Source organism: Apodemus sylvaticus, chromosome 17, assembly GCF_947179515.1.
Source record: "Apodemus sylvaticus chromosome 17, mApoSyl1.1, whole genome shotgun sequence".
Classification (NCBI taxonomy): domain Eukaryota; kingdom Metazoa; phylum Chordata; class Mammalia; order Rodentia; family Muridae; genus Apodemus; species Apodemus sylvaticus.
The window spans coordinates 42,145,337-42,166,556 of record NC_067488.1 but is presented as its reverse complement, the minus strand read 5'-3'; the positions used below and the strand labels follow the sequence as shown (position 1 = coordinate 42,166,556).

Below are 21,220 nucleotides of genomic sequence, written 5' to 3'. Positions count from 1 at the left end.
TGCCCTCTGCTGCTCCCCTCTACTCCAGTCAGCTCGAGCACTCAGAAGACGCTGGGTGTCACACCAGAGGCTTCCCCTCCCTTGTTCCAGCAGCAAGGACATACATCAATGGCGGGAGGGGAATCTGGATGCCAGGGGCAGGGAGAGGGTGGGGAGGTGGAGGTGGAGGTGGAGGTGGGTGGGCAGTTGTTTGAGAGTCCCTTTAACACTGAGAAGATGGGGAAGCTACTGCTTTGTATCGATCTCGCAGGAGTCCTGGTGGCTGTGGAGAAAGAGAGGAGGAAGTCTTAGGTGCCAGCTGGGTCTGGGTCAGGGTGTTGCTCAATGGGGGAAAGCAGAGAGAGAGAAGGAAGAGAAAGGGTGATGGTGAGTGAGGAGGGAATTGTAGGACTTCTGGGAGCCAAGGTCAGACTGAGTATGATGAAGAATTTGGAATCTGCCTGCTATGTTTTTAGGAGACTTACATGGGAACCAACTGAAAACAGGTGAACCAGTAAAGGGACGGCATGGTTTTCTGGGGAGCACGGGCGTGCACTGATGGAGCACGGGCGTGCACTGATGGAGCACCCAGAGTTCAGGGGTGGGCAACTAGGTCAAGCCATTCCTGAGTTCCTGGCCTCTTTGTAGTCACTTCAGCAGCCTGCTTAGAGCAGTTTCCTCCTCTTTGGAGGAGAAATAGAGAGGACAAAGGCTGAGAAGGGAATGCTGTCCTCCGCATACCCTGGCGTGGCTCGTAGTAGGACTGCGGATGGGATGAGACAGACTGGGGCATTGCCTGACCAGCCTCAGCATGCCTCCAGCACCAGCACCAGCTACCTAGTCCTGTTCTCAGGCTGACTTTGAGCCTTTGCAAAGGTATAGCTAGTTGCTAGATGGTAACACCAGTGTGGCCTGGAATGGTCCCTGCTGCCTGGAGCATGCCCTCCGCCATGTCTTAATATGCAGTTTTATAGTGGAAGGATGGGTTATTTTTATGTCTCCTTCTCTAGTAGCAGCTCTGAAAGCGAGTCTTCTTAATTAAAGACATTATAATTATGTATTTAGTGTTCTGTCTCTCTCTCTGTCTCTCTCTCTCTCTGTGTTTGTCTGTCTCTCTGTCTCTCTGTCTGTCTCTCTCTGTCTCTCTTTCTCTCTCTGTGTGTATGTTTCTGTCTCTCTGTCTCTCTGTCTCTCTCTGTCTCTCTTTCTCTCTCTCTGTGTATGTCTCTGTCTCTCTGTCTCTCTCTCTCTGTGCCACTGCTTGCATGTGGAGGTCAGAGGATGGCGTGTAGGAGTCAGTTCTGTCCCCCACTCCGTGGGTCCCAGGGATGAGCATAGGTCGTCAGGCCTGGCAGCAGGCTTCCTCACCCCACGAGCCATCCCATTGGTCCTTCTCCTGTCCCTTCTCAAACAAATACAGACCACACAAGACTTTTATTATTTTCTATCATTTCACTTCCCTCTATTATTTTGTTTTGCTAAAAAAAAAAAATAGACATGAGGCTGACGAGATGTCTCAGTAGTTAAAAGCACTTGCTGCTCTTGCAGAAGACCACATAAATTTGGCTTATTTAGCATCAACATGATGGCCTGCAGCCACCTGTAACTCCAGTCCCACGGGATCCTACTCTCCCTCTCTACTCTATAGGCACCGGGCACACATGGTATATATTCATACATGCAGGCAAACATTTTCATACATAAAAATTTATAAATCGCCGGGCAGTGGTGGCGCGCGCCTTTAATTCCAGCACTTGGGAGGCAGAGGCAGGTGGATTTCTGAATTTGAGGCTAGCCTGGTCTACAGAGTGAGTTCCAAGACAGGGATACACAGAGAAACCCTGTCTCGAAAAACCAAAAAACCCAAAAAACCCACAACAAACAAACAACAACAACAACAACAAAAAAGCCAAAACAAAAAAAAATGTGTAAATCTTAGAAAAAGCCATTATTTTCAAAAACAGTTTCAGATCCACAGAAAAACTGATCATGCAGTGCAGAATTCTGGGATTCCCTTCCTCTACAAAGGCATGGCTTTCCCCACCAGATAGCAGGTCCCACTAGTGGAGCATCTGCTACAACTGATGACCCAGAATAGCCTGTCCTTCCCCGAGTTCACAGCTCACATCAGGGCTGCTCTTGGTGCCAGTCTTTGGTTTTGGCCAGTGTTTGGTGACATGGATCCGTCATTAGAGTCACATAGAGTCCCTTCCTGAAACTCCCCTGCACTCTCTTCACCCCAGGCCCCTGCAGCCACACATCCTCCCACGGTCTCCACACCTTTCCTCTCTGCAGAATGACATCAGACATGTGTGTACTCACCTCACACATCCTGGTTTCCTGAGAGGCGGGCTCTCATGAATACAGCAGCCATAAACAGCCAACATGAAGAGTCCGTGCGGATGCGTTCACCTGGCAGGCCAATGTCCTAGAGCACGGTGGTTATGTCACATGGTACAAGTTTGTGCAGTTTTGTAAGCGACTGATCCCACGTGCCTGTACCATTTCTCTCTCTCCAAGGCAGTAGGTGACAGTTACCATTGCTCACTGTCCTGGATAGCATTTAGTACCTGTCTTAGGGTTTCTATTCCTGCACAAAACTTCATGACCAAAAAGCAAGTTGGGGAGGAAAGAGTTTATTGAGCTTAAACTTCCACACTGCTGTTCATCTCAAAGGAAGTCAGGACTGGAACTTAAGCAGGGCAGGAAGTAGGAACTGGTGCAGAGGCCATGGAGGGATGGTTCTTACTGGCTTGCTTGCTCTGCCTTGCTCAGCTTGCTTTCTTATAAAACCCAAGACTACCAGCCCAGAGATGGCACCACCCACAATGGGCCCTCCCACCCTTGATCATCAATTGAGAAAATGCCTTACAGCTGGATTTCATGGAGGCATTTCCTCAAGGGAAGCTCCTTTCTCTGTGATAACTCTAGTTTGTGTTAAGTTGGCACACAAAACCAGCCAGTACAGTACCGTTGGTGTTCTGGACTATGGTGTGCGGTGGAATCTTGTTTTAATTTACAGTTGTCCAGTAAGTATATTGAGCACTTCTTCCTATGCGTATCTACGGTTGGAATGTCTCTTCTGGTGATCCTATTTAAAAAACAGGTCTTTTTGTTCTCTGTTTCCATAATATGCAGACCAGTCCTTTAGTGATATTCTTGACAAATATTTTTTTCCCAGCATGCATCTTGTTTTCTCAGTCTCTTGGTAGCCTATCTGCAAACCAGCAGTTTTCAGCTTTGATGGCGTCTGCTTCGTCAGCTCTTTTTCTCATGGACAGTGACTTTGGAGCTGTATGTAAGCATCCATTACTCTACCAAGTGACACCGCCCTTTTCACTTATCAACTTGTAGGGGAAAGTTTCACAGAACCAAAGAGGTTCTATAAACACGTAGAGCCTTCTAGAGCGTTTTCATTTTGTCGGAGGTCCATTTTGGTGTGCTATTTGTGAAGTCCACAGTTAGCATCTTGATTGAATGCCCAGTTGGTGGCCATCCCGTGTCTCGGGCTGGGCTGCTGGGAGGCCCATCTTTGCTCTGCTGGAGCTCTGTGCTCCTTTGTCAGAGCTGTGTTGACTGTACTTACGTGGGTGTATTTCTGCATTCTCTTTTCCGTTCTATCAATTGTTTCATTTGTCCCTTTGCCAAATCCACACTGCCTTAGTTACTGTAGCTTTATGTTAAGTGTGGCAGTTAGGGATTTTTTTATTTGTTAAAAAAAATTGCCCTTTTTGGATATTACAGAAAAGGAGCTTTTCACATTGAAGTGCTATTTCCTGTTCTTTCTGTAGGATTTAGAGCAGCTGCCACGCAGAGCGATGGTCTGTGCAGGGCCTCTGGGCTGTGCTTGCCTGGCTTCTGCCCACTTCAGGGCTGGGTGAATCTGGCCCATCTCCAGCCTTGCTAGGCCTCATGCCTGTGGCTGCACATGCTCAGGGCACCTGTCTGACTCACATCAAGGCAGGCCGTGGCCTCTTGGAAGTCCTTTGATGTGACTAACCTGTTTCCGACAGTGGGAGATGGTGTGAGCCTCCCACAAGTGAAGGGATGGAAACCCAGGATGCTGTTACCGAGGGCATAAGCTTGGCCAGGTTACCTCACGTCTCTGTGTGTCTGGATCTTGGGGCCACTGGCTTATGGGAGGGTTGGGTGAAGTTGTCTGACCTTTCCCCAGGATGGCATGAAAGCGGTATAAGAAGATGGACTGAGTGTTGAGAGCCTTTAAGGCCAGCATCCAGCTGTGCGGAATCCATTACTGGTGTGGCCCTCCTGTGGCCTTGACGGTGTTGATTGGAGATGAGTGCAGAGGCGTCCGGACAATCAGAGACTTAGAGAGTTGCTGAGTGTCCAGGCTGACTCTGCTGTATGCTGGAGGGGTTTGCTGTGCTAAGGGTAGAACCAGGAAAGAGAGGAAGGAGAGTTTTCCAAGCACCGAGTGATCACTTTACAGAGGTGGAAGAGTGATTTTACGACACTGAGACACGCCCGTCCTGTGAACCAGACCTTCACCTGGCTTGCTTTCAGGGGACTCCAGGCAAGACTGGAGCGGCTGTTCTGTCATTTCCCTTGGCATCTTTGGACTTGACTCTGGGCTGGCTTCAGGCTAAAATCACTTGGGCTTTGTGCAAAGCCACACTGAGCGCTGACTTAACTCTGTCTTTCTGAACAGGGTCTATCTGAGAACACACCAGTCTGCGGCCTTTGGTAGTTCTTCCTTTTCCCAGGGCTCACGCCCCTTGTCCTTCCTCACCTACCTGGGCTCCTAGGCATCCTCCAGTAGGATGCTGTTTTCTTCTGAGAATTCCAATGTTGCTTCCGCCCAGATGGAATTCCTTTGTTTACCTGTCTCCCAAAGGCCTGCCCTTCTTCCTCTGGCACTTCTTGCCAGATCCACAGTGTTAGTCCCTTTGTCTTTTGTATCCTGCTGGAGGTGTCCCTGTGATGAAGGGCTGGACCCAGCAAACAGGCATCACAGTGCTGTGGTCAGTTACTGTATATGCCCTTGCCGTTTGCAAGTCTGGAGAGCGGAACATATTTATTTTGAAAAATTCAGGTGATTCTGTCCTTTTACTTGGGCTTTTGTTTTGGGAGGGGGCATTTGCCATTGTTTCGTGAAAGAAGTGAGGACCAGTAGAGTTAAAATGCTAAATGTCAGCTGGCTACATTTCTAGACAATAAAAACCACTCTAAGCCTCAACTCCACTTCAAACGTTTCTCAGAGAATTAAATGGAAATCTACTAAAACCCTGTACTCGTGAATAAAAGCAAGGTTGTCAGATCTCTCAGGTTCAGAAGTGGCTTCCGTCTTGTTTGTGGGCTGAACATTCTCGCCGGCTGGCTGCAGAGGCTCGACCCAGCTCTGAGCTCATGTGCTCTGTGTGTTTGCTGCCTACAGAACCACATCTTCCATCTCAGTCTTATTCGTGCTACTGTGTGAGAAGATTTCTCCATCTTGCTTTTTGCTTAGCCTTTTACTGAATGAGAGAGCAAATGTTGCTGAGGAACTTTCCTGAAAGAGCCTCAGAATCGATTTGCTGAATGGCAGCTGTCAAAGCCTGAATGTTGAACTTCGATGATAAGATCATAGAGAGTTTTGTCACCAGTCAGATACTGTCTTTACTAAAGCTTCAGTATTTTGTAGGAGGACTCCAGGCCACAGAGGAGGCACCATGTGCGCAGGGCTCACTGTTGAGCAAGTCCTGCTCCACCCCCCGGGGAGGGAGAGGTCTTACTCATGGTGGTAACTGGACCATTACCCATTTGGAAAACTAACCAGTGATAGTCAGTGGTTTCTTACACGAGGAAAGAGGGGAAGGCCCTCTCTTGGTTGAGATGAATGGGATGGGCTTTGACAGCATGACTAGCTTAGTCATGGCATGGGCTTCTAACCCTCCTAAGGTTCTCTTCTGCTGTAGTGTTTGGTCCTGGCCCCTTTGACCAGATGGAAACACTGCAGGGATGTATCTCCTTTGCCACTCTTCCTTACGGGTGCAAGATGTTGTCACCACTGAATATTCCGGGAAGTTTCTGGAAGATATGTCATATCCTAGGATGTACTGTGGAGGTGCTTGTGTGGGTGTTGGGTCGGCTTCCAGGTTTTCAATTGATATGTTATTATGAAGTAACCTAAATATACAGGGACTAGAGAAAACAGCAGAAGAGAGCCAGCACCCAGCCAATTCCTGGAGCCACGCCACTTCATGCTTACATACTTGCATATGCACATCTAAAACAGAAGGGGATTTTCCTGGCAAAAGGCTCTCAACTTGACCTCCATGCTAGTTAAGTACCCATCATGCACCAGGCCTCATGCCAGGCAGTAAGGATTCTTGGATGAATAAGATACATTGTTGCTGCCAAGGCAATGAGGAATTGACAAAGGAAACAGAATCAGGAGCTTTACAGGGACCCTGCTGTGCCTGTCACCAGCTGACATCTGTGTAGGACAAGTTGGTGGGAGACAAGGCCAGCAGGGACCAGGAGTTGCATGGGACATGTAAGGCAAACCGGCAGAGGTTAGGACGCACAAATTGGTGGTCCATGCTCATCAGGTAGTACAGGCAATGTGTGTTTCTTGTTCCACTTGTCAGTTGACACCGACTGGGCGCCTGAGTCTATACAAGCCTCTGTTTTGGGAGTATTATAATAAGCACCAGACAGTCTTCAGATTCAGGGGCTTATGATGCAGGAGCGGGGGTGGGTGTTGACATACAAGAAGGTAATTTTACCCAATAGCCACAGCAGTAGAGATCTGGTATATCGAGGATTTGTGCTTAGTGCAATAATGGAACATTCTGGATCATTAATCACCCCACGGAGTCAGAGGCTGATGCTGTGTGTTAAACACATTACATTCATTGAGTCATAATATTAGCATTTATCAGCTAGCAGTTATTGAGAAGTTAGGATAAATGGCTAAAGCACTTTAAATGGGCTGCTCACAGCTTTGTGACAAGTTAGAGCTGTTATTTCCCTGTTGCAGCTTCTTTCCCTGCCTGCCCTAGCTCCTGTGGCATATTATCTCTCCTCCTCAGCTCCCACAGCACTCAGCAGCACCTGTACCTCCTATGGGCTCATCCACACACAACGTACACCTCATTGTCCCCCGAACACGCTCTCATGCATTAGTGCATTAGGTTATCGGGAAGTGTGTGCTAACTTAACTCTTATGAGCTATTGGAGGTTTCCAGTGAGCATCTGTCTTGCCTGAGCCTGAATCCACCTATAGGTGTTTTATGAACTGAGTGTTGGCTAAGCAGGGACTCACCACTCTGGTTGATGACAGTCACCGGGGTGCAGTGTTAAGGCTCTGAGTGCCTGACCTTCTTTCAAGTACTGAGATCACCGTAAGAGCACAGTGAGATCTGAGAGGGCAAGTTCAGTGTGTACACTAAAGTCTCTATAGTGCTATTTTCCATCAAAATTCCAATAGTATTCTTTACAGAACTAGAAAAAAAAAAACCTTAAAATTCAGACAGGAACAGAAAAGACAGCCAAAGTGATCCCAGGAAAATACTGGCATTACAACATCCGACTTCAAATTCTACTACAGAGCCGTAGTGACAAAGATAGTATGGTGCTGTCCAGACACGGACGTGTAGACCAATGGAGCATAATAAAGGACCCAGGAATAAACCTACACGGCCATGGACATCTAACTTTTGACAAAGGTGTCAAACATACACACTGAGAAAAAGAGCCCAGTCAACAAATCATTCTGCAGAGACTTGATGGCCACCCTCAGAAGAACGAGGTTAGGGCTGCATCTCTTGTTCTGCACAAAAATTAACTCATAGTGGACCAAATATCTCAAAGAATGAGTCACTGGGACTGCTAGAAGAAATCAGGAAAAATATGTTAAGGTATCAGTATAAGCAAGAACTTTGTGAATAGAACCCCAACTCCAAGGGAGTTACCTCAAAAGTTGGCAAATGGATAACATGAAATTAAAAGGCTTCTGTATAGCAAACAAAACTGTCGTCAGGGCTAACATACACAGTCTGTAGAATGGGAGAAAACCCTTTCCACCTATGCTTTAGATAGGACTTAAGATCTGAAATGTGTAAAGTTCAAGAGTTAAACAGCAAACCCAAGCAGCCAATCAGAAATGGGCTGGTGATCTGAGCAGCGTTGGTAGAAGAAGCACAGATGGCCAGTGAATACTTTGGAAAGCATTCAGCATCTGTATTCAGAAGGGCAATGCAAGTCAAAACCACTTTGAAGCTTCACGCCACGTTACTCAGGAGAGGCAACAGCAAATGCTTGGGATGGTGTGGGGAAACAGACCCTCTTTGGTGGGGGTGTAAATTGGTATAGCCACTATGGAAATCGTACGTATGGGTTCTCAAAATACTAGAGAAGGAACTACCATATAACCCAGATTTGTCACTCCTGGCTTATAATTAAAATATCTTAGCATAGAGTTACACATCTGTCTTACTGCTGCTCTGTTCACAATATCAAGGAAATAGACCAGCTTATATGCCGCCGCCCCACACATAGTTTCATTCTATTCAGCTGGAAGAATAATACAATTATGTCATTTGCAAGAAAATGGATGGAATTAGAAAATATTAGATGAAGAAATCCAGGCTCAGAAGTCACACAGCACATGTTCTTTTTCATATGTCGACCTTGCCTTCTAATGACTGCATATGTGTACATCATATACAGGAGTGTAGGTAGAGTTCAGAAAACCACAAAGGCCAAGGCAAGGGGAAAAGGAGGTTTTTAGGAAGTCAAATAGCAGAGTAACAGAACACATGTGACATGGAAAATGAGGGACTGAGGCTGGAACATACACGCGGAGAGGGTGTGTCATATATATGACGTCGTGTCACAAGGGGATTTGAGTGATGGCTCAGCAGTTAAGAGTGCTTGCTGCTCTTGTAGAGCATCCCAGTTTGGTTCCCAGTGCCCACATTAGGGCTCAAAACTATTTGTAACTCTAGATTCAGGAGAATGGAATACCCTTCTCTCACCTCCGTGGTCACCCAGCATGCATGTGGTAAACATATACACATAATAAATCTAAAAACAAAATAATCAACCCCTTAAGATGCCACAAGGAAGTCTATTACTATGTATGATAATTAAAAAAAAATTCTTCCTGTGAGAGTCCTTACATCCCAGTGTATGAACTCCTGGTGTGAGTGTGTGTCTGTGTGTGTGTGTGTCCCTAGAAAGGTTGACAGAGGCTTCCAGGTAGCTCTGCCTATGGCAGGCCTGCAACATGTCTGACTCTACTTAAGTCATTTCCCCAGCTTGCCTGTGCCCCCTAGAGTCTCCTGACATTATGAGGGATGCCCCAGCCCCCCATTTCCACGTCTTCTTTCTGAAAGGTTTTAGGGTGGAAAATCTGTAGAGTTAGTAACTGTTGCCAAAAGGAGTCAGACTCATAGGATTATGTGTTTTAAGGAAACACTTTCACATAGGCTGTGTAACCAGTCTTCCTCCCTTTATGTTCAAATGCACTCGGCCGTTAGGGAAGGAGGGCCTGCAGGTCCCTGGGTGACCTTGTTATGTATTTATCTCTCCACTTCTCCTATGCTTCAGAGCAGTGTGGCTTTCAGAGTAATCTCCTTGATTGTTGATGGCGATGGTTCATCCAGAGTCATCACTTCTTGAGAAAATGTCTCTCCATTACTCAAATGCACTGGGAACAATCTTTTCCTGGAAGTGTATCACAGTTATTTTAGTGGGGTGCTTTGAAGTCATGTCTTCATAGAAGAGAGAAAGTATAGTGTAAGGGTAGCTGTTTTAGTTTCCTTTCTATCCTGGGCTTGGAGTCTGGGACCTTCCCCATGTTAGGCAGGCGTTCTACCGCTGAGCTCTGTCCCCAGGCAGAGACATTCTTAAGGTGTATGAACAGTGTTCTTCTCTGGCAACACTATCCCTGTGAATGCGGATGGGGATGGTGCTGGGTGGTGGGGTGGGGGTGGCAGCAGTGGGGGGAAGGGTTGTAGTGGTGATTGTTTGATAGTTGGATAGTTGAGGTCTTTGTCCGTGAGCTGCCACATTTCACACACGACCTTGAGTACCTGTTTTGCGACCTTTACCACAGGCACACACCGAGGCTGGGCTGCAGTTCAGATGCGCCTGCTGCACGAGCTGGTCTATGCCTCCCGCAGGATGGGAAACCCCGCACTGTCTGTGCGGCACCTCTCCTTCCTTTTGCAGACCATGTTGGACTTCCTGTCTGACCAGGGTGAGTGAATTTGTACTTTTTTCTTTCCAGGGAGCCTTGGTTGTGGCTTGGGGAATGGGGAGCCTTTATTTCCAGCTCCGTGCTGGTGGTGGGTACCTGTTTCTGCTCTTAGCCATTCTTCCCATGTTTCCTCTTGTTTACCCTTGTAAGACCCCCAAAACAGAGGGTGCCCCAGCACCCCATGCCCCGGAAGGCGACACCCAAATCACTCGCGAGAAATGGTCTCGATGCAATAACATGAGGGTTTCTTTATTCCAGAGTTCTGGGTTCCACAGCTGTACACCTAGGTGCTGTGTTTGTTACTGTCTTCTGACTAAATACTTGACATGAAGCAACTTAAGGGAGGAAGGATTTTTTTTCCCTCATTCCATGAGGGAATATAGGCCATCATGGTTGGGGAGACATGGTGACAGGTGATACAGCTGTCAGGCCTCACCCCCACACACCATCACAGTGCAGGAAACAGACAGGACAGGAAGTGGGTTTGCACTACAAGTCTCAAGGACCACTCCTCCAATGACTTCCATCTTCCAAAGGTTCCACTGTTGTGGGAAATATTAAAAAAGAACTGCAAGTTCCCGTGCTACATCAAGCTCCTCCCAGGCCCTGCAGTCTCACTGGCCAGTTCTTATCTGGTGGAGACTCTTTGACTCAGGCCTCCAAAATCTCTCCACCCAGCTCACTAAGTTCCCACTGGCAGGTCGCTACCATGTCAGCCCCAGGCTTCAAATCCCCCGTGGCCCTTGTGGCACACATTAAGCAAACCCATGCTTTGCTGCCCAACCTTTCTTTCTTAAAACCAGAAGAGTGGCCACATGAAGGAAAACACACACAAACTTAGTTCAGAAGCAACAGTAACTCAATCGTTGGGCACAACAACTAAAATCTCAATCTTGTAAGCCTTATTAAATCTAAATCCTCTGGAGGTGAATCCTGATGGATCTACCATTGAAGCTGAAAGACACTAGTTGCTATATCTTGTCTTCATGCTATCCCCATCCAAAAGGACTCTCTCTCCCTCCTGCTTCCTCTCTTCCCCTGTCCAACCCAGAAGTCCCGCCTACTCGCCCAGTGATTGGCTCCTTTATTCATTGTTGGATGGTTCACAAGAAGTCACCTGAGTACAACTCATTCCTCATTCGCAGCCTGGGAGAGCAGAATTAGCATCAAAATGCGAGCAACCCCAGTGCTATCCACAACATTCTACAATCTTCCAACTCAGTGCCTGTAGATGTGCTTTGCATTCAAATGGTAGTAGGTTCCTTGTCCTTGGGTGACATTGTATAAAATGCGATTGCGAACATGTGGCATATGTGTGGGGACTTGCATTCAAGTCCTCAGATGACAGCTGTGTGAGTTTTCACTGCCTGGATATCCCTATAACTGTCCTCTAGATGGAAGTGAAACAAGGAGAGGTGGGCAGCCCCTAAGTGCTCTTCTGGCCATTGCTGCCTCCTGGAGCCTTCTGTCTGGCTTCCAGAACTGCAGGCAAAGGTGCCATGCTGTTCTAGGGCACAGTATCTGTTTCCTTTCCCAAGTTGCCTTTATCAAGCTTTCTTCCCAAGTATCTTTTCTCTCTGATATTCAGTGTTGCCTTTATTTCTGGGGTTCAGTTGTTGTCTATGTAATTCAGCCCAGGTATGTTCTCTTTGCAGCTTGTGAGATAGTTCACTGTGGTGTTTTCTCCATCCCAGAGAGTCAAGTCATCAGAAGAGAGCTCTGGGGCTTCTCCATCAGACCTACTTTTCCACCTATATCCTCAGCCCCCGATGGTCTGGGGCCCATCCAGTTTCTTGGGAAGATACCCTCTGCTGTGATGTAGGTGTGTAGGACAGTGTCCCTGCTGTGATGTAGGTGTGTGTGTGTGTGTGTGTAGGACAGTGTCCCTGCTGTGATGTAGGTGTGTAAGACAGTGTCCCTGCTATGATGTAGTTGTGTGCGTGTGTAGGACAGTGTCCCTGCTGTGATGTACGTGTGTAGGACAGTGTCCCTGCTGTGATGTAGGTGTGTGTGTGTGTGTAGGACAGTGTCCCTGCTGTGATGTACGTGTGCAGGATAGTGTCCCTGCTGTGGGGTTAGAGTTTATTAGGTAGATTATAGCTTGGTTATTATTGACATAATACCTGCATACAAGTGTACACAGACCACAGTCACCTTTCTGGGTCTGGCATACCTCCTCACTCAGAGTGATTTTTTTTAAATAGTTTTATTCATTTATTTGTAAAATTTGTGGTGTCATTTTTTTTAAATGGCTGAGTAATATTCTATTGTATACATATACCACATTTTCTTCATCGATTTTTCTATTGAGGGTCATGTAAGTTTTAAATTTCCAGCTATCATGAATAGAGCCACAATGGTAACAGTTGAGCAAGTGACTCTGTGGTAGGATGAAGCATCCTTTGGGAAAATGCCGAAGAGTGGTGTGGCTGAATCTTAATTTAGAGTGATGTCCATCTTCCTAAGAAGCCACTACACTGATTTCCATAGTGGCTGTACATATGTGTACTGGCACCAGAATGGATAGATGTTCCCCTTACTCCAAATCCTTGCCAGTGTGAGCGGTCTCTTACATTTTAATGGGTGTAAGATGAAATCTCACAGTAGTTATGATTTGCATTTCTCTGATGTACTAAAGATGTTGAACATTTCTTTGTGTTTCTCGGCCATTTGAGTTTTCTCTTTTGAGAATTCTGTTTAGATATGCACCACATTTTAAAAATTGGGTTGTTTCCTCCCTTTCTCCCTCTGTCTCTGTCTCCCTCCATCCTTCTTTCCTTCCCTCTGCCCATCCCTTCTTTCTTTCTTTCCTTCCTTCCTTCCTTCCTTCCTTCCTTGCTTTTGTTTTTGTTTTTGTTTGTTTTTCAAGACAGGATTTCTCTGTGCAGCCCTGACTGTCCTGGAACTCACCCTATAGACCAGGCTGGTCTTGAACTCAGAGATCTGCCTGACTCTGCTTCCTGAGTGATGAGGTTAAAGGTGTGCACCACCATTGCCCAGTAGGTTGTTTTCTTTATATCTAGTTTTTTGAGTTCTTAAATTTTGGATATTAGCCCTCTGTTGGATGTGTAGTTGGTAAAAAAAATTTTTCCCAGATATCCTTAAGAAGCTTTTCAGTTTCGTGGGGTCCCATTGACTGTTGATCTTAGTATCTGTGTCAATGGTGTTCTGTTGAGAAAGTCTTTTCATGTGCCAAGTGTGAGGCTATCCCCTGCTGTCTCCTCTATCAAGTACATAGATCTAGTTTTACTTCTTTGATCCCTTTGGAGTTGAGTTTTATGCAGGTGGTAAGTACAGATCTGTGTGGATTCTTTTTTTTTTTTTTTTCATTTTTTTTGTCGAGTATCTTCTTCACTTACAATTGCCAATGGTAAAACCTTTCCCAATTTCCCCCCTCCCAAAAGCCCCTCTCCCCAATGATTTCCTACCCCTCCTCCCACCCCCTGCCTCCATGTATATGCCCCTCTACCCGACACAATCCCACCTCCCCCCCATCTTCCTCCCCTCCCAATCTGTTTCCCTTTGTTGTGGCCTCTATTGAGACTTTACCTGACCAAAGACCACTCCTCCCACTGATGCCCAAAAAGGCATTCCTCTGCTACATTTTTGGCTGGAACCATGTATACCCCTTGGTTGATGGCTCAGTTCCTTGGAGTCTTGGGGTGTCTGGGTGTCCGAAGTCATTGTTCTTCCCATGGGGCTATATACCCCTTCAGCTCCTCCGGACAACCCTCCAGATCCTCCATTGGGGACCCCAAGCTCAGTTCAATAGTTGGTTGCTAGTTTCTGCCCCTCTGGAGACAGCAATGGCATACTCCTTTTGTTACACGCTCTTGTCGTAGTGTTGGGGTTTGCTGACTGTTTATAGGATAAATCCCCAGGTAGGGCACTCACTGGGTGGCCTTTATTTCAGACTCTGCTCCACACATAGCCTCCCTTGTTGCTCCTGTGAGCATTTTGTTCCCTTTCTCAGAGGAACCATAGTACCCTCACTTAAGTCCTCCTTCTTCTTGAGCTTCCTGTGCTGGGTGCTGTGTGGATTCTTCTACAGGCAGCTGTCTAGTTTGACTAATACCATTTGTTGACGATACTGTCTTTTTTCCAGTGTGGATTTCTGGCTTTTTTTTTTTTAAACAAAAATGAGGTATCTGTTGGTATGTGGATATCTGTCTGAGAGTCTTCAGTTCAACTCTGTTTATTGACATGTCTGTTTCAGTGCCAAGACCATGCAGTTTTCATTACTCTAGCCCTGTATTATAACCTGAAGTTGGGGGTGGTGATGCCTCTGGTGGTTCTTTTAGTGTTTAGACATGTTTATATCTATCTGTGTGTGCGTTTCCATATGAAGTTGCATATTGTCCCTTTAAGATCTGTGAGGAATTGTGTTGAAATTTTGATGTGAATTGCATTAAATCTGTAGATTGCTTTTGGTAAGGATGGCCATTTTTATTCTGTTAATCCTACCAATCCATGTGCATGGAATATTTTTTCATTTTCTGATATGTTCTTAAATTTCTTTCTTCAATTTATTAAAGTTTTTTTAATCATGCAAGTCTTTCAATAGCTTGGTTAGAGTTAGCCCAAGATATTTTATATAATTTGAGCCTACTGTGAAAACTGTTGTTCCCCTGATGTTTTTCTCAGTCTGTAATTTGTATAGGAGGGCTACTGATTTTTGTGACTTCATTTTGTATCTAGACAATCACTACTTTGTGTTTGTCTACTGTAGGCATTTCCCAGTGGGATTTTTTTTCTAGGGTCACTTATATATACTATCATATCATCTGCAAATAAAGATACATTAACTTCTTCCTTTCCAGTTTGTATCCCCTAGATCTCCAGCAGTTGACTTCAAGTACTATGTTGAATAGTATGGACAACCTTGTGACAAGTTTGTCTTGTTCGTGGTTTTAGCAGAATTGCTATCAGTTTCTCTCTACTTAAGTTGCTGTCAGCTGTACTGGCTGGTTTTGTGTCAGTTTAACGTAAGATAGAGTCATCAGAGAGGAAGGAGCCTCAGGTGAGGAAATGCCTCCATGTTATCTAGCTGTAAGCCATTTTCTCAATTATTGATCAATGGGGAGGGCCCAACCCATTTTGGTTGGGATTCTATAAGAAAGCAGGCCGATCAAGCTAGCCAGCAGCACCCCTCCACGGCCTCTGCATCAGCTCCTGTCTCCATGTTGCTGATTGGGTCCTGTGTGAGTTCCTGTCCTTATTTCTTTGATGATGAACAGCAGTGTGGAAGTGTAAGCTGAGTAAATCCTTTCCTCCCCAACTTGCTTTTTGGTTGTGTTTTGTTGCAGCAATTGAACCCCTGAGTAAAACTTTGGCTATGGGCTTGTTGTGAACTGCCGCCATTACGTTGAGGGATGTCCCCTTGTATCCCTGATCTCTCCAGGACTCTTATCATGCAAGATTGTTAGATTTTTGTCAATGGTCTTTCCTGCATCTAATGAGATGATCATGTGTTTTTAGTCTTTTGTTTGTTTATATGGTGGATTACATTTATTCATTTATATATTAAACCATCCTGGCATCCCTGGGGTGAAGACTTGATCATGGTGACTGTACTGGCTAGTTTTGTGTGTCAACTTGACACAGGCTGGAGTTATCACAGAGAAAGGAGTTTCAGTTGGGGAAATGCCTCCATGAGATCCAGCTGTGGGGCATTTTCTCAATTAGTGATCAAGTGGGGAGGGCCCCTTGTGGGTGGTACCACCTTTGGGCTGGTGCTCTTGGGTTCTATAAGAGAGCAGGCTGAGCAAGCCAGGGGAAGCAAGCCAGTAAGAAACATCCCTCCATGGCCTCTGCATCAACTTCTGCTTCCTGACCTGCTTGAGTTCCAGTCCTGACTTCCTTTAGTGATGAACTGCAATGTGGAAGTGTAAGCTCAATAAACCCTTTCCTCCCCAACTTGCTTCTTGGTCATGATGTTTGTGCAGGAATAGAAACGCTGACTAAAGGTCAGCATGCAGAAGAACGCGAATTGATCCATCCTTGTCTCCTTGTACTAAGCTCAAATCCAAATGGATCAAGGACCTCCACATAAAGCCAGACACTCTGAAGCTAATAGAAAAGAAACTGGGGAAGACCCTTGAGGACATCGGTACAGGGAGAAAGTTTCTGAACAGAACACCAATAGCGTATGCTCTAAGAGCAAGAATTGACAAATGGGACCTCATAAGGTTACAGTTTCTGTAAGGCAAAGGACACCATCAAGAGGACAGATCGGCAACCAACAAATTGGGAAAAGATCTTCACCAATCCTACATCAGATAGAGGGCTAATATCCAATATATATAAAGAACTCAAGAAGTTAGACTCCAGAAAACCGAACAACCCTATTAAAAAATGGGGTACAGAGTTAAACAAAGAATTCTCACCTGAAGAACTTCGGATGGCGGAGAAGCATCTTAAAAAATGCTCAACTTCATTAGTCATTAGGGAAATGCAAATCAAAACAACCCTGAGATTTCACCTTACACCAGTCAGAATGGCTAAGATTAAAAATTCAGGAGACAGCAGGTGTTGGAGAGGGTGTGGAGAAAGAGGAACACTCCTCCACTGCTGGTGGGGTTGCAAATTGGTACAACCACTCTGGAAATCAGTCTGGCGGTTCCTCCGAAAACTGGGCACCTCACTTCCAGAAGATCCTGCTATACCACTCCTGGGCATATACCCAGAAGACTCCCCACCATGTAATAAGGATACATGTTCTACTATGTTCATAGCAGCCCTATTTATAATGGCCAGATGCTGGAAAGAACCCAGGTATCCCTCAACAGAAGAGTGGATGCAAAAAATGTGGTATATCTACACAATGGAGTACTATTCAGCCATTAGAAACAATGAATTCATGAAATTCTTAGGCAAATGGATGGAGCTAGAGAATATCATACTAAGTGAGGTAACCCAGACTCAAAAGGTGAATCATGGTATGCACTCACTAATAAGTGGTTATTAACCTAGAAAACTGGAATACCCAAAACATAATCCACACATCAAATGAGATACAAGAAGAAAGGAGGAGTGGCCCCTGGTTCTGGAAAGACTCAGTGAAACAGTATTCGGCAAAACCAGAATGGGGAAGTGGGAAGGGGTGGGTGGGAGGACAGGGGAAGAGAAGGGGGCTTACGGGACTTTCGGGGAGTGGGGGGGCTAGAAAAGGGGAAATCATTTGAAATGTAAATAAATTATATCGAATAAAAAAATTAAAAAAAAAAAAGAAACGCTGACTAAGACAATGACTGATTTTTTTAAATGTGTTCTTGGATATTGTTTGTAAGTATTCAATATTTATGCATCTGTGTTCATAAAAGATATTTGGTCTATAATTTTATCTTTCTTTGTTGCATCTTTATCGTGGTTTGAGTATCAGGGTAACTGTGGCCTTTTAAAATAAATTGGGCAGTGTTCTCTCTATAACTATTTGACAAGTTTTGGCACTGACTCTTCTTTGAAAGTCTGGTAGAATTCTGTGCTAAAATCATGTTGCCCTGGGCATATTTTTGTTTTTTGGTTCAGTGACTTTTAATGAATGCTTCTATTTCACTAGAGCTTATAGGTCTGTTTAAATTGCTTTGTTAAGTGGTATCTATGGAGAAAATTATTAATTTCTTTTAGATTTTTCAATTTGGTACAGGTTTTTAGTATATTCTTATGATCCTCTGGATTTCCTTGATATTTGCTTTATATTTGCAGTTTCATCTCCAGTGTTGTTAATTTGGAAATTCTCCAACTTTTACTTAATTTGGCTAATGGTTTGTCAGTCTTACTGATTTTTTTTTTCTCAAAGAACCAATTCTATTTCATTGATTGTATTTTTTTCTATTTTATTGATTTCAGCCCTGAGTTTGATTATTTCCACTTGTCTAGTCCTTTTAGGTATGATTTCTTTCTTTTGTTTTAGGTCCTTTAGGTGCATTGTTAAGTTAAAGTATTAGATCTCTGCAGTATTTTTATGTAGGCGATTTGCATTAGGAACCTGCAACTTAGAACTGCCCTCATGTGTCCCGAAAGTTGGGGCATGTTGTGTTTTCATTTTCATTTAATTCTAGAAAGTATTTCCTTCTTCTTTCTTTCTTTTTTTTTAGAGGGGGGAGCAGGACTGCTCTGTGTATAACAACTCTGGCTGTCTGTAGACCAGGCTGGCCTCGGAATTCACAGAGATTCTGCCACCACCACCTGGGTCAATTTCTTTCTTAATTTTGGTCTTGACTTATTTTTCATCCAATAGTGAGTTGTTCAGTTTCCATGAGTTTGTAAGTTTTCTGGTGTGTGTGTGTGTGTGTGTGTGTGTGTGTGTGTGTGTGTTTGTGGGGGTGTATGTGTATAACCAGCTTTAATCTGTAGTGGTCAGATAGGATATAGGGAGTTACTTCAGTTTTTCTTGTATCTGTTGTGTTTGAGTTGTATAAGTGTGTATTCAGTTTTATGGAAAGTTGCATGAGGTGCAAAATGAATGACAAAATGTTCTTTTCTGTTTGGCTGAGATATTTCATAAATGCCTGTTAGTTCTATTTGGTTTACAGCAGCAGTTATCTTTAGCATCTTTCTGTTTAGTTTTTGTGTGGATGGTCTGCTTGTTGGCAGGAGTAGGGTACTGAAGTAACCCACCGTCAGTGCGTGAAGGTGTAAGCACATGATTCTTAACCTGTAGTGGTGTTTCATTTGTGAACTTGGTGCCCTTGTGTTTGCTGTGTAGATGTCAGAATTGCAATGTCAGGACACAGTCACATGTCATTGTGAAGTAGAGCTGGTCCCCAGGTTGCCAGGAGGCTCAGGCTACCACCGGGGCAGCTTTCCCCTATTGCTGCCCACTGGGACTATGCCCTGCTTGGCCCACACAAGCTGTGCCATCAGCATGGGGCTGCCCTTGATGCTGCCTGAGCCGATTTCCCTGCTGGGGGAGGGGAGCATGGCCCCCTAGCTAACAAACATGATGCCTGGTTGTGCCTGGGATACTGGCAGTGCGGCTGCTTGTTGCTTTGGACAAGGGAGCTTCTTTTGCAATGGTATCGATGTCTGCAGACTCATAACTGAGAGTGAGCTACTCTGAGGGCTTCTGTGCCAGCCCCTCCTCGCTCCAAAGAAACAATTCAGACTTGAAGCTATTAAGAGAGTCCATAAAGAAGAGTAATGGAAGATGTTGAGGTGTAGCTCTTCATGCTTGATGGCTTCTGACGAAGGTGGGGGTAGGGGGAGGGAATCTCGTCATCTTTAATGGGCTGGTCACTGGGAGTTTGACCATGCTTCAGTGAGTATACGGGCAACACAAATTGGATTTGGTGGTTCTTTTTTTTTTTTTCCTTTTAGGGCAGAGGGCACGAGGGTGGGAGGGTGGACCTGGGAGGAATGGCAAGTATGATGGGGTATACAAAACTAAATTTTTGTAAATTATTTGGGAACTTCATTGTTTACAAAATTTTAGTTTTGGGGAAAAAGGAGTTAAAAAAAAAAGAATTACAATTTCCTCTTGGTGGATTTCCCTTTGTTGAGTGTGTAGCATCCTTCCCAGTCCCTTCAGATTGGGTTTGGCTTGAAGTCTATTTTGACAGATACTAAAGCAGCTGCACCAGCTTGCTTTGGTCTGTGTGGTGATTTGAATGCAAATGTCCCCCACAGGCCCCTAGGGAGTGGCAGTATTAGGGGGTGTGGCCTTTTTGGAGCTGTGTGTCCCTGGGGGTCGGCTCTGAGGTTTCAGAAGCTCGAGCCAGTGATGCCCATTTGCTCTCTCCCTTTTTGCTGCCTTTGGATCCAGGTGTAGAACTTTCACCTACCACTGCAGCACCATGTCTGCCTGTGTGCCACCGTGTTTCCCATCATGACAATAGTGAACCTCTGGACTGTAAGCAGACTCCAGTTAAATACTTTCCTTTAGGAGAGTTGCCATAGTTGGGGGGGGTGTGAGGGCTCTGAACAAAACAAAACAGGCAGACATATCCAGCATGTAGGCGATACTATGGTGACGGTCTTTGGCTAATGTCTACTGCTAAAAGCTCTCAAGTTGTTAAGAGAGGTGACACGGCAGGGGAGTGATCAAGGAAATATGGGACTGCTTGACTCGTGTTTGTCTTTGTAAGGTTTACTTTTCTCTAGGTAAGTGAAAAATGATCATTATGAGACCTGAATCAAGCAGTGGCCTCTAAGTGGAATGACACAGCCTGAGTCTCTTCCTTCCTGCCACATCCCTTCCTCCCCATCCTCCTGACTCTCTAGCCTGCCAGTGACCACCCCAACCCTCCTGGGATTTTCTGAATGAACCCCTGACCCAACAACTCTTAAGGAGACAAGACTGCTCCAGGCTACCCCCCCTCCGCCCTTCCCGGCTGGGACCCTGCTCTCTTGGTCTTGCACAGTTCTGTGCTCCAAGGTGGTGTTCCTTCCCTTCCTTCCCTGTGGCTTCCTTCCCTTGTGCAGCTAGGACTCTTCAGCTGCCACTTGCTGGGTCTTTCTTGTTCTCCCGGCAGTCCGTGGCTTCCTCCCATCAGGCACTGCCCCTGGACCTCAGGACTTCTTCATGCTCTGTCTCCCCCAGGGTCTTTTGCTTTCTTCCTAATGCATGCAACAGGTGTAACCCAGTATGTGTCACGCATTTGCCACCGGTGCCTTCTCCTCAGAAGCAGCTCTGTTCTGTTTCGTTTTACTGGCTATAGTGTTTTTCAAGGGCAGGAGCCTTGCCATCCCCTTCAGGTGCCCTGTGGTTTATACAGGACATTGACGCAGTTAGTGCTTGTTAGCTGTCTGAGCGTGGACAAGGGGCCATTACGTGGACTGATCTCTCCACTTTCCTAGTCAGGCTGATGAGCTTGACCTTCTTCTCTCCTGAGACAGCGACTTTGTCCCTGAATTACAAGACAACACGGAGCGCAGACAGGCCTGACAGCCTCACAGCTGCCTCTGCACTAGACAGGACGTGCTCACGTGTGCACGCACTCCCCCACACCATACCTGGTAAATGGTGCTCAGTGATGGCTGTCACTCATGCCCTGTGCCTGGCTGTCACTCACATGCCCTGTGCCTGGCTGTCAC

General features: G+C 45.7%; 1 protein-coding gene across 1 annotated transcript in view; it reads left to right on the top strand.

The window, feature by feature from the left end:
- Trappc9 (trafficking protein particle complex subunit 9) overlaps positions 1–21,220 on the top strand; it is a 483,396-nt gene that overhangs the window by 47,766 nt on the left and 414,410 nt on the right. Inside the window, 1 exon segment of the mRNA XM_052161564.1 lies at positions 10,043–10,186. Within this exon segment, the coding sequence (XP_052017524.1) occupies positions 10,043–10,186 (144 nt within the window).